At 41.8% G+C, this 18,013-nt stretch overlaps 1 protein-coding gene across 2 annotated transcripts in view; it reads left to right on the top strand.

Annotated features, from left to right (window-relative positions):
• The first annotated feature begins 1,025 nt into the window (after window positions 1-1,025).
• arid1ab (AT-rich interactive domain 1Ab) overlaps window positions 1,026-18,013 on the top strand; it is a 55,899-nt gene continuing 38,911 nt past the window's right edge. For both annotated transcript variants that reach the window (XM_085396352.1, XM_085396353.1), the window contains exon 1: window positions 1,026-2,327. In XM_085396352.1, coding sequence (XP_085252478.1) covers window positions 1,431-2,327 — 897 coding nt within the window. In that variant the 5' untranslated portion in view covers window positions 1,026-1,430. The remainder of the gene's footprint in view (window positions 2,328-18,013) is intronic.

The following is an 18,013-nucleotide window of genomic DNA, read 5'->3' on the forward strand; positions in this document are numbered from 1 at the left end:
CCAAATATGTCCTGTCCACTGTGTGCTGGAGTGAGCCTCGACTCCTACATGATATGTTCAAATATTCAGCGGCCCTGTCACTTTTCCCACCATCGCTGTTTCTCATTTTCTATCTCCACTTCCTGGTCTGAGACTGGCTCAGTCCATCCCCCATTCTTCTTCCTTTTCTGCTCCCTCTCTCTCTCGCGCGCTCTCTCTCAAACACACACATGCGCCACAAACATGCACAGGTTGTAATTTCATGCTTTCCTCCGCTTGTGCTGTTGTAGACACATGGAAGCAGTCACTTCCACCCATTAGCACACTCTTATAGAAGATGACATTGTAGCCTATTTTGTTCCACCCCTTTCACCAGCTGATAGAAACCCACAAATGAATGTAACAGAAGCGCTCACAGCTTAAGCACGAACTGCACAGTCGTGGCTGAAATAAAAAAAAAAATAGTATGGCAAAAGAAGGGACGGCAGAAGTGTTTTGATAACACAAAACAGTCAGTATTTAGCAGTGAGATATATAAGGAAAGACCATGAGCACCAAGCACGTGGCTATTTGAAAGATATTTGAAGTAAAAATGAAATGTGGGAAATTCTGGTTATTTGTAACGACAAACAGAGCTATTCAACATCTACTTTGTAAAGTTACGTGTATCTTAGCAGGTAGTATCCCCAGTATAAAAGCATACAACTAAAATCGTGTTTTATTTACTAGGATTATATTATGTATTATATTATAACGCATATTGATTAATTCCTATTTAAAATGAAAGACAGCACAGAGAATTAGTGTAACTTATTTTCTAAATAAACATCTCTCCAGGAGACATTAGCTTTTTATTAATTTGCGTCATTTAATTACCCTCTGTACGGCTGGCACTTTATGCTAACAAACACCGCTTCTCGAATACGTCGACGGTTTTATGTATGCGCTCAGTTCAAAGCGTATTAGACCTTCAATAACGGCTCTCCTTGTGTATAAACAACAGGGAACAAGCAGTCCGAATCCAGTTGCTGTAGATTCCGCTCCGGGTTTTTATTTTCTCGCGACATGTCGGTAAGATGGCTGTATCTCGCGGAGCCTCGTGCTGGTTTGGTTGATTTCTAGCTCGCGCTCTCGTTCTGTAACAGAAGGCCCCCCTCCAACACACACACACTCACTTGTGTCGGTTAAATTCACTTCCCTGGCTCTGTATTTATACATTTTTTCTTTCACAAACTTTCCCCTCTCTGTTTTAACTTTAAACGGAGTCGCGGTGGATTACCGGATACCGGTCCGGGCGGAGGGAAAAGGGGGGAATGAACCGGGACAACGGGTACGTTGTTATAAATATACTTGTATTTATATTCAATGGTTATTCGAAGTTTGATTGTGTGTGAGTCGCCGTGCTGAGAGAGAGGCAGAGAAAGAGTGGGGGAGAGAGAGAGAGGGATATCATGGCCGCTCAGGTCGCTAGCGTCGCCACTCTCAACACTAGCCCGCCATCCGAACTAAAAAAGCCGGATCGGGACACACAGGAGGAGTCGGTACCGGGAGAGAAACAGCATGAAAATAAGGAACCGGGACCTGACGGCGGATCTCCTGGGCAGAAGGAGCTGCAGGACGGGACCGATGCTGGAAATGCTGGGGGAGGAGGGGATCCTGACATGAAGAACGGCAACGGGAATTTACCCAGGGTAAATAATAATAGCAGTAATCAGAATGATACAGGCGGGCCCGAAGGGAATAACCATCCCGGGATGGGACACCACCACCCGGGCCCCTTTCCTCCACCTCCTTACGGTTACAACCAGCACTACACCCGGGCCCCTTTTCATCAACATGGCGGACAACAAAGCCCTGGCATGGCAGCTGCATCGGGGCCGGGCATGATGGACTCTTACCCCCCTAATTCACACGAACACGGCTACCCCAACCATTACAACAACTACAGCCCGTTCCAGAACAGGACTTCTTACCAGGGCCCGGGATACGGGGCCATGAATTCCCCGCGTAACAACCAGCCTCCGGCTGGGGGGCAGCCAGGCAAGCAACAGCCAGCAGGAGGAACCACAGCTATGGCTGCCTCTTATAATAATCAGAGATATAACATGGGAAACCAACAACCTACGTCTACGCCAACTTTAAATCAGCTTTTGACATCCCCCAGCCCTACCAGGAGCTACCCGAATTATCCCCAAGGAGACTATAACAATCAGGAGGGGGCCAACAAGGGACCAGGGGATATGGGCAGCAGTCAGTATGGTGGGGTTCATCCGGCTTGGCAACAAAGGACCCACCATCCGCCTCCCATGAGCCCGGGAAACACTGGACAACCTCCAAACAGAAATCAGGTAAACTTCACTCACTGCACTGACACACTTTGGCTGACTTAAAGTCTCTCAGTCGCTGAGAAAAAGCACTGTAGAGTTGAATATTGCATTGGACCAGCCATTGTCTATGTAGCAAGAGCTCTAAAATGGCTGCCTCTCTCTCTCTCCCAATACCACCCCTGCAATAGTGTTTAGACAGAGAAAGAAGCCGCATATTCCGTCAGAAACAACTTTCCGAGACGTGGGTATCGGTGTGTGTCCCTGCTTGGTACAGGGCAAGAGTTAGACTAAGTAGAACAAGAGTTAGCGGGGAGAAAGTGTGTGCGTGTGTGCAGGGAGATGAGGTGATATTTGTTCGCGGTATTGCTCTAGCCTCGCTGTCAGTGCTGTAACCGCTGTCATTTCTGCGAGAATCCGCAGCGAGTCCGGTTCTGTTCGGTGCCGAGCTCCCTCCGGTGCTATCAAAAGTTGTGTCAGTGGCTGTCGAGGCGATAAACAAGATGCAAATGACAGCGATAGCCGTTAAATAATATTTGCATAATCATTAAGAAAAAGAGCGCTGTGTCTGTTAAAAAGCCGCTGCAGGCCGGAGTAGAGATGTGTCTCAGAGTCGGGAGAATGGCAACAATTCCATCCCGATAAAGTGTTTACTCGGATCAAAGTGTGATTGTGACCGCGATTGATTGTCTCGACTTGAGGGTTTTCATTCATTGCGGGATCGGTTCGACTCGGTTCGCTGTCTTTTTTTCTCTGCCTCTTTCCTCCATGTGCCGCCTGTAAACACGGCCCCGGCGCTCGGAGTTGGCAAAGTGCAGATTGCCTTTGCTTTGGGATTTGAATTATGGAGGTAAAATCCTGCTGTCAGAGCCAGGAGACAGTTGGTCTTAGGTTGACATGCGAGCCGAGATCTGATTGGCTCCCCCATCCCTCTGCTCTCGGCCATTTATAATTGCATCTAATGGAAGGCTGCAGAAAAACAGCCCCCTCTGCCCAGTGTTCCTCCACTGCGTAAAGAAAACATAGTCCCTGCCTCTCTTTTTTGATTTTTTTGTTGTATTTATTATCATTTTGAGCGATTTTGAATGCAGCTATATGGTCGTGTAATTAAAAAGAATTGTAAAAACATATTTATTATTCTAGTGATATCAACAGAAATCTAAAACCCAAAGACTACTTATTTATCTGTAAATGCTAACCTATGATTTGGTTGCATTTTATTTGTGAAAGCATTTTGAGAATACAGTTTGCTCAGTTCCTCCCACTGCAGTAATTTGCATGATGATGTAGTGATGTGGAGTCACCGTTGTTTTTATTTGTGTGATTAACCTGACACGTGCTCAGTCACTGCTTTGCTGTTATTGACCTGGCATGTAAAGTTTGGGGGTTTTTTTCTTCATTTTTTCCCATTTTTGCTTGTGGGGGGAGGGGGGTACACAGCGTGCACTGCTCCTTCAAGTCAACTGACTCCAGAACAGCAGAGAGAGTAGGTGTGGTCATATAGCCCCTCTCCTACAACTGTGTTCTGTGCTGTTTCCAGATCAGGAGTTGAGGAGACTGGTGTGGCCCTGAAAGTCTTGTGGCCACGTGATGGAGCCTGCCTGGCTGCAGTTGTGTTTACAAGCAAGCAAGGTGTCAGCCAAGTGTCACAGCTTTTTTTTTCTTCTTCTTCTTCCCGGCAGGTAGCCTAATTTACTTCCACAGGCAGAGTATGTCAACAGTGCTTACCTACATCTTTCTCTTAAGAGATAACGGCCCCTTGTGTAGTGTTTTATGCTACAGTTATGTGTCATAGGCAATGTAGGTAGGTAGAGTTGGATGCATTTGAGAATATTTTGTGGGTTTTGGCTTAATTAATTAAACATATATAGGCCACAGAGGGATGCTTTATCTGTGTACATACAGGATTGCGGGAGGCATAAAATTAAACTCTTTATTTGACATTTGCTTAAAAACAACATTTTTATATCTCTTCTGTATTCTCATTTACTTTCAGTGTCCGTTTTCTCAAAACATTTTGCACGTGGCTTTTGTAAATGAAAAGTGATAGATGGGCTGTTTGTTTTTATTTCCCACCAAAAGATGTTTCATCAGACTTTTCATCCAGAGAGGTGAACCCACCACTTGTTGCTTTAAACTTTTAAGGCGACAGCTTTTCACACATTTTGATTGCCACTTTCGCTGCATCCACAACAAGTTAAATTGCCTGCACTTAGAGCCGGATGGTGCACAGTTGTAGAGTGGCTGCAGAAGTGCTCGGTTCAGTGTGTTTTAGAACAAACACCCAGATATTCCGCAGCAATTGGACACGGGCCGTGTTTGCTTATTGCCGTCGCTTTATACAAAAAAAACCCCACATATTCCAGGACGGATGAGGGGTGTCGCGCTGAGTGCGCCCATCTTTCTCCGGAGGGCCCCTCGCTGCTGTTTCCAGGAAAGTTAGGATGCTCCTTTTTACTTTCAGTTTGTCACCTCCAGCATGTGGAATAGTGTCTGTGCCCGGGGACGGCATTAAATTTAGGCAAACTGGGAATTGCTGCTGTCAGGGTGGATGAGTTCAATTTGAGCAGGGTCCAGCCTTTATTGCTGTAGAGTTGCCATATTTACATCACTTGCTTAAATATTGGATGTCGGTAGTTAGATACATGCAGATTACGTTCCTGACATTGCATATATATTAAATAGTGCACATCTGAATCCTATCTCGTTTTATTTCTTTTCAGTTGAATATATTTTAGAAAACCTTGCACATTTTTCTAAGTGTCAGTGTGTCTAAATGGCATTTCTTTCATTTCTAAACTGAGCATTCATCAGGTTTGCGTAGTACTCAGGGTGTCAGATTGAGAGTTATGAACTTCAAATAACCCTTTTTTATATTTTCTATAATATCGGATTGTGTCAAAGAAATGCCCTGCCACCTTTCTTGGAATTTGTTGCTATGTTTGTGGTCGGTGATAGATTGTTAGCACAACATCTTTAACAGATTCAAATGATATTTGTGGGGGAGCTTTAATTAATTATTAAATACGCTATAGAAGGTGCTCAGCTGTAAATATTTTAATTGCCAAGTACCTTGTTATTGCAGTGTTTCCCACACATAGACTATACTTGGGCAAGCTGCCCAAATGTAGGGTGCCCTAGTGCATCTTTTTATTACTTTATCCATTCTTTTTAATGTTAGTGACTAGAGTCACCCTTGGGTAGGGTGGTTAGGTGCCTGCTGTGCTGGTCCTCGATGTCGGTCCGCTGTTTGCAGTGTCACATCCTGTAGTTTGACAGAACTCCACAGTCTTAAACCACACCAGCTGTAGTTCTTGTTTTGCTCTATAGAACCACCATAAGCTAGAGGGCAACTCTAACCAGACCCTGGAGTTCGTGGAGAACTGGTTCATGTTCCACCATGCTTAGCCCACTAAGCCAGCATCAGTAGATCTTCCTTTGCAATCTGCAGTTGAGGGAAACACTGCCTGATATGCTCAGCTGCCTCTCCAGTAAGTCTCAGTGGTCCTTGTTCTGCTCTGGAGGTGTGTTGAATGCTGGACAGTCACTTTAGTGTGAACCTGTGATGCAGGTGCCTCTACTGCACTAATTTGACAGCTAAATAGCAGTGACCTTAGCAAACTGTCCAGCCAGGAAATGGTACTGGTCAGTGCTTGTTGGTTAGCAGTAGGTGAACTTTCAAAATGAGATACTATGATGTGCCTCTACAGCTAAGTGTGTGTGAAATGCTGCAATTAATTCCCAGTGGGTGTCAAACTCTAAGGCTACGTTCACACTGCAGGCGAAAGTGCATCAAATCCGACTTTTTTGACCCTATGCGACCCATATCCGATCATGGTATGACAGTGTGAACGGCACAAATCCGATATTTTCAAATCCGATCTGGGTCACTTTCGTATGTGGTACTGAATCAGATACATATCTGATGTTTTAGAAAGCGACTGCTGTTTGAACGGTCATGTCGCATTAAATCCATCTTTTACGTCACTGACACAAGACAGACGCCAATTATCAGCTCCGGAGAAGACATTGTGAACGCTTCCTGGCCATCCAGTGAAACTGTTGGGAAGATAACGTTGAAGAAACGTGAACATTTTATTTGTACTGTATAATCTGCAGACTCTGACAGAAATCTGCAACTATCCTTTGAAGCACCGCTCCTCTCAAAACAGCAATAAGGATAATTATTAGGCCATATGCAAATAACAAAATAACTTTATAACTTAAAGCAAAATTTGGAAACGTAAAGTCCAAAACAAGTCTTTATAATAAGGGCCATCAGTCAAACAATACTGTTTAGTCTGGATCTAAACAGAGCGCGTTGTGTGCGACGTCTTCTTTTGCGCATGCGGGCCGCTTTGAGGGTTCACACTAGAGCGCGTTTGTTGTCACATTTTGTTTGTAGTGTCAACAAGCAGACAAAAAAATCATATTTGATCAAAAAATTGGAATTGAGCATTAAGACCTGCAGTGTGAAAATGGGTTTAAAAAATACTGCACATGGATTGCTAAGTGTTCTTTGATAGCAGTCACCCCCAGTGAAAGCAGTGAATTATCGTTAAAATATGCAAACAGAAGTTATAATGAGCTAAAATTTGTTAATAGAATGATTTAGCTTGAGAATGCATTAGCTTTGTTTGTGTTTATGTCCTTTTAGCCTTGTATTTTCTCAATTTCTTCCACAGGAAGACTGATGTCTAATCCAATACTTTTCCTTCATTGGATTTAAATCCGTGGATGCTTTTCCAATGGGCTAATGAGCCTTCAGAGCAATTCCTTGCAAAAGAATTCAAGGTTTTGCTGGAAAGCTGGAGGATAATTGAACATTTTTTGGTTGTTAAGCAAATGTAAAGGTAGCAATGACTGTATTTTAGCAGAAGGCAAAAGGGCTTTGACAAACTATCATTAGTGTAACTGAATTGAGCAGACTCACAGTAACTTTAACTCTACAAGAGTTTGTCTTGATGTCAGTGGTCCAGGTGCAGAGAACACATTACCTTAATGGATATGATCTAAGACATGGTGTGTGGAGGACAGGACCTTTCACTAAGGGCAAATAAACACGTGTGGGACCCAGACTGTTTTCAAATCATAGCAAAGATATGTCACATGAGGCCACTGCTACATGCTTGTTATGTTTAGTCAGGGAGATTGTATGTTTGATGTCTGACTGCAGAGTTTGATGTGGCAGTCAGTAGACCAAAGTTCAGGTCAGTTTTTCACAGGCTACCCTCGGCTGAAGTGCTGCCGACTACATTTCAGCAGAGTTTATTAAAGGCTTCAGCTCTTCTGTCATGAGCAGTGGCACGATCAGCCTTTTAATTGGTGGCTCTGGTAATAATTCAGCAGCTGTTGGTTTTTTTTTTTTTGGTTTTTTTTTGTTGTTGTGTTTTTCAACAAGCCACTCACCTGCCTTGGGCCACCTGCTCAAGATGAGTTAATGCGTTAATTGAATGGTGGATAAGGGCTCATATTATGGGTTTCCATAACACCTTGCACACAAACAAATACTCTGAAGTGGATTGTAGTGGGGTTTTGTTTTTTTGTTTTTTTTGCTTCTTTGTTTGGAATGGTGTAACGCCAGGTGTGTCCCCCACCTCCCACCACCACCATCACCAGAGATGTTCAAAAAGTTTCCCTTTTGCACGGGTAAGGCCACAATTACACATTTATTAGTTTATTTAATTAACCAATAATGACAAAGCACAATAAACAAAGTTGTAGATTAACTTGGATTTATTGTTATTATTGTTATTATTATTTTTGTAGGTACTGTTTGAGAGCGTGGGAATTTGTAATGACATTGTTTGCTGCTGAGAAAATTCTAATTTGCATTTGGTTTGAGTTATTTTTTTAGTTTATTTTTTCCACTTAAAAATCGAATTAGAAAATAAGTGAAGATAAGAGAATATTTCCATAGCGTCAGTGACTAGTTAAATTTCAGTCTTTGCCAGCTTTTTTGGGTCCAGCCTCTTGAATCTGTGCAAAATTATCTCTCCTAAAATTAAGCGTGCATAGTTGCCTCAGTTTAGTCATTGACAGGAGTACCACTACTGAGATACAGACTGTTTATACACATCACTGTATAGCACACTATCTACCGTTATTCAGTCACTTGAGAGCCTAATGCTGGTCTTTGACAGCTGGGCCAGCAGTTTCTGTTTTGTTCCTGTTCACTAAACACAACTCCCAGTTCTAAGAAAACACACAGCGCAACTTCCCACTACGGTTTGGACCCCTGTTTAATAGGGCTTGGTGCCGTGGAGAAGAGGAACACTGAGCATTCGAAAAGGAAGTTCACTCTCGGCTCTTTAGTCTGCTCTGCTGAGTAATGATTCTCCACAGGCCTCATGGACAGCATGCTGCCTCCTGGCAACTGTGTGTGTGTGTGTGTGTGTGTGTGTGTGTGTGTGTGTGTGTGTGTGTGTGTGGGAGAAACGGTGTCAGTGATACCCGGGGGAAGGGGTGGTGGTGGTGTTTTGTGAATGATCTTCGTCTGCCCCTGACAGCTGTGTGTATTTCTGTGTAAAGTGCAGCAGTTACGTGGTTGTTGTGTGTTTGTGTGTCTGCCACTGCCTCAGGATCCTCTGACCTGCTCTTACTCCACGTGTCACCAGCCATCCGTCTTTCTTTACTAACATCGCTCTTTTTTTTTTTTCTCTCTCAGCCACAGCACACAGCTGTGTGGTCCAGCTCAGTGTATTTTTGTTGTTCTTTTTTTTGTTTTTCCTCAGCTTCTTGCTGTTCCACCGGCATCTCCCGAACTTTATTGATTTCAAGTTGTCTCTAAAACAGTTTGTGTTGGGAGTCTTTGGTTTAATGACTCAAAAGGTTAATACAGACACTGTCATGGTGGAAATGACTCGATCTGAATAATTGTATCCTCTTTGTTGCAATTGAAAATACATTGGGAAAAACAAGCTCCTCGTGGACAAATGTCAGGCTTGGGCTATTGCATCAGGGCATGCTGGAATGTAAAGGTAATTCATTTCTTTTGACATTTACCTTCTAAAAATGCTTCGGATTAGCATAGTAATATCCTTCTGTGGGCCTGTGTGGGACTACAGACTTCATTTACATGACGTATGGTGTGTGTGTTTTTATGGAATAAAGTGGTTAACCTTTAAATGGGTGCAGTTGTTGATACTCTGTGGTAGAGAATGATGCTTCCTCCCAGCTTTCATGCAGCTTTCACCTTTGATCTCCGCAAAGGGGGGAAAAAGCCAATGGCTCATCTATAAAGCAGGGGGGAAAGGAATATAAGGGCACAAGATGCTGCTGATCTTTCTACCTTCATTTCCTTTGTGGAACTCGGCCGTGATGTGAGCTGGAGGTGTAATTGTGCCCGCTGGTCATTACCTCGCTTTCTGTTTTGCCTAATGTGATATTCACAGGGTGTTTTTTTTTTCTTTTTCGTTGCTGTCAATAAAAGCAAAGCTGTGGAAATGACAATTCCTGTGAAAGCCCCATGTTTGAGGGGAAAAAATTCTGTTAGTAATTGATAGAAAATAAATGTGTAACAGTGAGGTAATAAAAAGCTACAACATCAGAAGCAAATGAGAAAAAAAGATTTTCTGCCTTTAACAGATTAGTTAGAAAGTAGTATTAACTGTTCTAATTAATGATCATTTATCTTTTTTCAATGAATACAGTTGGTTGAACTTTTCAGATGTTAGTACAGTCATTTTCTTTTTTTATTGTGTGACCTGCAATTTCTAATTTTGTGTGAGTCTGACTTTCAGTCTTGCTACAAAGCATATTTTGTTATATGGAAAATTCAGTTTATAGTAAAATTAAAACAACAACAACAGTAATTTGTTAACTTTTATAGGTTAGTGAACCTTGATCGCTCTGACAAAGATCAATATACTGTAAAGTAGTGTTGGAAAAGAACTCGTTAGCAAACCTCCAGAATTCTAGGTAGCACTGGGTGTTTCTTTCTCACTCTGTCTTTGTGCACTTCAAAAAATGCATACTAAGCTTAATCTATCTTTGACCACAATAAGATCTGAAATAACTCCCAATGAAGGAAAGGAGATCTGATCTGAGTCTTTGGTGAAAACAAGCAAACAAACAGAGGGCATATTGCTCATTCTCAAATCAATAACTGATCATAGGGAGTATATGTTGCAGACTGTGTAACTGCTTTGTAATTGTAATGTCTAGGTATGTTTTCAGAGAGTCACTGCTGGATACTTTGACATGCACACAATACTGCTAGATAAAGTATTTTTTTTAAGCAACTGGTTCCACATTTCTGTTTTTTCACATTATTAGTCTTTCATGTTAACAACTACAATTTTTGGGTTTTGGACTACGACAAAGCGGCTATGTTTGACAGTTTTTAAGAGTTTGTAGATGAAAAGATGAAGTGTCTGATAGAGGAAATAACTGATTAGTTGGCAGCCTTGAAGTGAATCCCCTCTGGACTGTCGGTGAGATAAAACTTAAATGTCACTTTTGTGTCTGGAAATGTAAGAGGCAAGCTTTACTGCTCTTTGACACAAGAGATTATAAAGTAATCTACTTAACAGTTTAATTGACAGTGCACATAATCAGTAGCAACAACCTTAGCAGTGACTGACATCAGAACAGTTCTTACTGCTGGAGTCTGACTTAGACTCTGTTTAAAGTTCAAAATGATGCTATTAAAAGTAAGGTACTTGTTGTTGCTTGACATAAAATAAATATCATACACTTTTACAATAAAAACAGGCCACGTTCCAGTTCAGTATCGCAGTTGGTTCCTGTACCAGGTATCAGCACCCTGTTTGGTTGATGGTTTGTTGAGCACATGGATGAGCAACCAGTGCTCAGTAGGTGCAAAGTTGCACAGGGACAAGCAGAAGAAGCAGTTTACTAGCGGTGTTGTTTCTGCCTTGTGTAGCGGGTGATTTCTGATGTGCCAGGCTGCTGTTAAGATTGTGCTGCTTTGGTGATACCTGTGGTGGCATGGCTGTAGAAAGAACAGTAACAGGCGTTGACATATTTCTCTCTCTACCTAGACATTTGCATGAGCGTGTATGTGAGAGGCGATTCTACCCACAGGAGAGTGCAAATTAACAACCCCAACGGTCTCACCACTCCAGTTTACTCTCTCTCATTTGTTTTGAAGCGTGTTGAGAACAGTTTTTTTTCTTTGTTTTTTTTTTTTTGTTTGTTTTTTTTTTACAGCTGTCTAGCTTTATTTATGTATGTGTTTAGATTATTTTAAGACTAGAAAGCCCTGCTGTAAAGTACAAAACCCCTTTTATTTCATTAAAATGACCCGTCTGTGATTCAGATTATGACCAGGCATGTTTTCCTTATGTTGACAGAGTGTCTGACGTCAGCATCAGAGTTGTGACTCTAACCATGAGGCAGCCAGTGACCCAGCCAGGTCCTTAAGTGGCTTCGCCTCATTCAGCAGCCAGGGTATTTTTGGCATACTAGTGAGTGACACACTTATCGTAATGGGTCGTCCAGGGTTCCAATGGTCAGCCTGAATAAGCATCCTTCTCGGCAGTGCCTGCTGAGCCTCGGCAACGTGATGTAACCGATCGCTGTCTTGCCTCCAATGCTGACAGAGCATTGGAGGAGTTGCTGTGCCCGCTAACCCATCGAGTGGCTTATCTCTGAGCAGGAGAGAAGAGCAGAGACCACTTTTTCTTCCATGAGCGTTCCCGTTAAAGTGTTGGTGTGACCAGAGTGCCAGTGCCACTCTTGAACTGTACTCAACAAGCCACACAGGTGTGCTTTACAGGATGAGTGTCCACTGTAACTACATTTTAACAATATTCTAAGGGTTGCTGTGTAATTGTTAATGTGTCATTAGGTTTCAAATTGTTTCACAGGTTATAATTGAAGAAATGTTTTGGCTATGTTTCACAGTCAAGGTGGGCTTAGTGTATTTTATATTAGTTCAGTATTCTGCTTTTTTGAAACCTGATTTGAAAGTAAAAATGCATTTTCAAAATGCCTTTTGTTCTGTTTAACAGTGTGTTGATAAGTTCTTCAACAAAGGTGCAATATACATGTATTACTTTCTATTACGCCACTGTTGCATGTTGAACATCTGGTTTGCTGCCTGCTGTTTCTCACCACATGCTGCACTCTTTCCACTGGCTTGCTCTCAGCCCTGCTGATCTCCCATCCAAACTCACCTTGTCTCACTCCTGGGACACAGCCGCTGTCACCTGGAAATATATGTTTGGCCTGACAGTTTGACAGCTGGGAGTCACAGCCAGTGTTCACTCTCTTGTACCACCAAACCTTAACATTGCACTGACAGGTCAGGGAGTTTTCCTACGCTTTTTTTGTACTGGGTGGTAACAGAAAGATTTTCTGATCTACCTAATTGGAGAGCCACACACACTGAGTCTATCAGTACAGTGTGGGAACCAGTTAGCACCTCACAGCTATGTTGTTAATCATCAGTAAACAGTCGCTCACATGTGCCAGTCGCCACAGTGATGTTGGTACTGATGAGTTGAGTTTCTTATTTTTAAAGTTATGGTCAAGTAACATTTTGGTCAACTGTGCAGAATCATGGTTCTGTATAGTTCTAACTACCTTTGGTCATGCAATGGTTAGTGAAGTCCTACTATGGAACGCTCAGCTTATTCAGTCATGGTTTTAGTTCTTTGAAAGTAGTCGCAGCAGAATGGCAGACACACATTGGCCATTGTCTTTTAACGGACACGTCGTTAGCATGTTTTGTTTAGTCTTGAACTTAATGAATTGATGCTTTTTTTTTTCTTTTTTTTTGTAACAGGATAAGTGCAGTCACAGGAAACCCAGTGCCAAGTTTGGGCTTTAACGTAACACCCCAGCTGTATTCATTTAACAGAAACATGATTAAGCTCCTGTATTTAACACATATTAGCTTCAAATTTCCTGGTGTATTAACATATATGTTTTAGCATAAAAATGTCTAATAATTGTTATAGCAACAGATCATATTTCTGCAATCTAACCACAAACCACTTTGAGACAGGGGAACTGGAAGTAATTATTCAAAACTTTTCAACAATAAAACTGCTGACAACCTTGCTGTAGTTTTCACCTGCCTTCTCTACACATACTGTCAGAAAGCCAGGTGTTTCAGATTCCCCTATCTTTAATATCACATGACTAGGGTTTAAGTGGTGCCTACTGGTTCTTTAACTTTATGAACTCATCATTTGACAGTCACACCATATTCACAGGTTTTCTTGATAATTTCGCTTGGAAATATGTCAAATTATACCTGTTTTTAAACCATATCTCTTGAGCTTTTCTTTCCATCTCGAGTGTGGATGTTTAAATCGGATATGAACAAACTTCCCTTCAAAATGCGTGGATGGACACAAACCACTTGTACTGTTGTTATTATGTCTGGAATTTCTCCTTATTTCTCAAACTGTCACAGAAGATGGCTTCCCCTCCCTGAGCTTGGTTCTGCCAGTTGTCTCTTCCTGTTAAACAGGAGTTCTTCCTCCCCACCATTGCCATGCTTGCTCATAGGGGACATCTATCCATACCTCGCTTCATCTTGATCTCGAGAGAAGTAGTTTGAAAAAATAAATTTGAGGTTGAGTTGTTACCAGATCTCCCATTTTTTTGTTGGAAGATTGAGTTGTCTGAGCTCATGATCTGGTGGGATGATGAGCAATTTAGTTGTTATTATCTGAGTATTTGTTCCCCAAATGCAATTGAAAGTTCAAAAGCTACAAAGTAGAGCTCCAGTTAAGTTGTTTTTGTCAAACTACATTGCCATTAACTGAGCCAGCAGCATGTGCAGACACTGCTGTCTGTGCTGCCGCCACAGTTTATTTCTCCCTGTGTGATTGTTAAATGTCAGAGTAAAGTGGAAGCTAAAGAAAGAACCGACTAGTCTTTAAGGTTTTACAAATGTTCTGCTATCAAACCTTATTTTAACAGACCCAGGAATACCTGTAATATATGCGACATCTACCTATGGCTGCTTGTCATTGGAAATAAAAGTGCCCAGAAATGCAAAGGGTCCCTTTTAAGCAGCAGTGCTTTCCTTTATACCTTTTAACCCAACCCTAATTCATGCAAGAGCAGCGCCTTGTTTTTTTCTTCTAGCTCCTACTTTTCTGTTGTCGCCTCTGTTGTTCTTCTAAGCTTTAAATAGCCCTGGAAAAGCTTCACTTCTTCCTTCATCTCGCAGAGATGTGAAAGCAGATTTTGTCATCCGAGTGCACGAGTTCCCTTCTTCTTCTCCTCCCAGAACAGCTTTTGAGTTCTTTGGAACAGCTGGGTGAACATCTGGGTGTGTAGGGTGCTGTTCCCTCTGCTCAGTACGGATGATAGCACCAGCAGGCGCCGGCTGCCGCCCCCTCTACCCAGCCCAATCCTCGTGCTTGCTTTTATTCAGAGTCATGCAGCGGTCAGCACCAAGTAGAGGTTGATGCATTTGGAAAGCTAAGACTTAATTGTTTAATTGAGAATGTGCCCCCCTTCTTAGCTTGCTTACTGTAGCTTACAGGTATAGATTTTTCCACAACTATTTGGACACATTGGTAGGCTTTGCTTAAGCTTTCCTTAAGCTCTTCTGAACAAGCAATCTCAATTGTTTACTACGCTGGAGTTGGGACTTTGCTGTGTTTGGCACTCGGTTCAGTTACTATAATGATCACACAGTTTTTAACACCCCTGGGAAAATTTTAAAACTTGTCTTTTAATTCGATTTAAATAATGTTATGAATTATTAAGGTAATAAGAATTTTTAATAAGGTTTCCCAAAATGTAATTAGCCCTTAGATACTGATATCCAAATGGGACTAACATTACAGCCTGGGGCAGGTCTTGGTCATCATTTATTTAAATGAATCAGTATGATTGGTCATTGCTGTAGTGCAACTTTTTTTTTTTTTTTTTTTTTGGCATAAAGCTTCTGATGCGTTTTTATATTACTTGAAAAAATGTCTGTACTGTGCTGATGTGAGACCTGAGTTCTGGTTTCAGGATGTTGCGTTTCCTGATATGTCACGTTGAAGAATATGAATGTTTTTTTGTTGTTTTGGTTTTATAAGAAGGACTTTCTTTATACTAATCACTATAGCCTTAGTTGAATAAATGCTAAATGATGTCAAAACATGGACAGCATCAAGATCAGTTCATATCACGGTCTAATGTAATTAGGACACATATAAAGAGTAGGAATGGAAATGGGTTAAAATTACAGCTAGCTAAATTATATTCCAAATAATCTTTAGGTGGAAAGTTTTTTAAATCCAGCTCTCCAAGTTTGGTGCTATTTTGTCACTGTCTTGTATCATTTAACAAAAAAAATCTGTTTTAAGTCTAATCTTAAAAGTGCACAGTGTCTGTCTCCTAAATCTAAACTGGGAGCTGGTTCCACAGAGGAGGGGCCTGAAAGCTGAAGGCTCTGCCTCCCATTCTACTTTTAAGGAACCACAAATAAGCCAACAGTCTGAGAGTGAAGTGCTCTATTGGGATGATTTACAATGACTTTAAATTATCTTCTGAATGTAACAGGGAGCCAATGAATGCAGTCAAGGACAGCTACAAGCAGCTTAGCCAGCGACAGGATTGCTTACGTGTAACAGTTTTGTACTCTGGGAGCGATGAAGGCTAGAAATTCTAAAACAAGTCATCAAATTTATTTGGATGTGAGTTAATGAAATATGCGGTTTAGGTATATTTTATGATGATTTTGGTTTTTCCCTTGCATAAAAGATAGGATGACTTCCACCAAAATCAAAAACTATACATGTTCCAGATGGGGGAATAGTTAATTTAAGCATTATTTCCACATTGAAGACACCCATAAACATATGAGTAGGTGAATTGAGAATAAAATAATCCCTACAGGTGTAAATGGATATAAATCTAATAATACTGTATTTTTTGGACCGTAAGGCGCACCGGATTATAAGGCATTAAACGAAACAAAACAGTCAGATAAGTCAAACTTTACTCAACTCATTCCTCTTGCTTCCTCCACTTCTATACCATTGATTCATTAATGTTGAATTCTCTGGTAGCGGCTCTATAAACACTGGAACAACAGTATATGTTGTTCCAGTGTTTTTCTAATTTTTGCTTTGTAACTTTGCACTGTCCACTTTCTGCTGTAACAAAACAAATTTCTCACGTGTGGGACTAATAAAATGTTTTCTTATCTTACATTAATGACTAATCTCATATTGTGGCTGGATTACCTCAGTTGTTCTCCCCTACTGAAGTTTGGTCCATTTACAGCAATTTTCCATGCGATTGCATTTGTCAAAATAAAACATCGGGAACTTTTATCAAGTGGAAAAAATTTAGCGTTCATTCTCCAGGTTCACTGTGTTACGCTTTGTTATGCTAACACAGCTGTGTCGCTAGCGATCACTAGCACAGCATTATATACCATCTAATCCAACTTCAGTAACCCTACAAACGTCACTATTGTGTAGTTTTCTGTCTTCATTCATGTTGGAAGTGATAGCAGAGCTGTACATTTTATTTTTTTCCAGAAATCTCTCAGTCAGAACATGATATATCATGTTTAGATAACTAGCGAAACAAGCGAGCTAACTTCCTGCTAACTTCTAACTCCGTTAAATTAAATAAATTCTGTTTTCATGGATGCCTGGATGTTAAACTTAATTGTTACACCTGGTAAAGCAGCAATACTGATCATTTTATTAAAGATGAAAGAATTTACACAGTGTTCGTTTGACTTTGGGACCTGACGCGGACGAAGTTTTGGACCCAGATTACTATGAGTTGCGAGGCTCCTGACTACGGTAGCCATAATGCTCAGACAATCCATCCAGTGGTGCGGCTTCGTAGCTTAGCAAAGTCCTACTAAAACATTTTTTGACAGATTTTTGAGCGCCGTGTACCACATAAAATCGAGGTCAGTAAACACAGCCAGAATTCATAGATAAGGCGCACCAGATTATAAGGTGCACTGCCGATTGTTGAGGATTTTAAGTGCGCCTTATAGTGCGGAAAATATGGTAGATGTAACGGCAATTTTTGCTGCTATACCATAAATAAAGACAAGAGGTTTAATATTCAGCCTAGGTTCTTGGTCCTCTGTCTGCTGTATGTGAGTTCAAAGGGAAGTGTTACCAGCATGACTCCTTACACAGCTGTAAAAATGTCACTAGAGAAAGTGGATGAGGAACACCGTCACTTACTGTGGAGGAAAGTGCTTAACCCTTCACTTGTACAGCGACAGTGTTCGGAGCTTAAACAGTGAAGTCGGGTCACACTGGGCAGCTCCCACTGTGAACGTGAGTGCCGGCATTAACGTGGGGTCAGTTTTCGCTGCGCAGGTTCACCTGACGGACCCTTAGAAACAAATCTTAGCCTCTGACTTGACATTGGTGATAAAGAGCAGGATATCCTCTCTCTTTATGGATGTGACTTGTATGACGTAGCCACCGTCTGAGAGGGGCCGTAGCCAGCAAGTGTTGTTGCTGTAGTGTGTTTGCATGTCCAAGGGCTTTAACACTGAACAGTAGCGTGTGTGTGTGTGTGTGTGCCGAGTCAAGGCCATGTGGCTGTGTGGCGGATTAAATTAGCAGCAGTCCCCCCCCCCCCCCCCCCCCTCGGTCCATCTGCTCTGCTTGGCCCCATAGACTCCAGCTTTGCACTCAAGCTTTGCCCCACCCACTTCACCCTCCCCAGTGCCTGACAAATCCCTTTCCCCAACCCCATGTCACACACGCGCTTTTGACTAGTTGCTATATCCACCAGCAGCC

This window comes from Rhamphochromis longiceps, linkage group LG22 (genome assembly GCF_057381845.1).
Source record: "Rhamphochromis longiceps isolate RC_006_pf linkage group LG22, R_longiceps_female_GT1.1, whole genome shotgun sequence".
Classification (NCBI taxonomy): Eukaryota; Metazoa; Chordata; class Actinopteri; order Cichliformes; family Cichlidae; genus Rhamphochromis; species Rhamphochromis longiceps.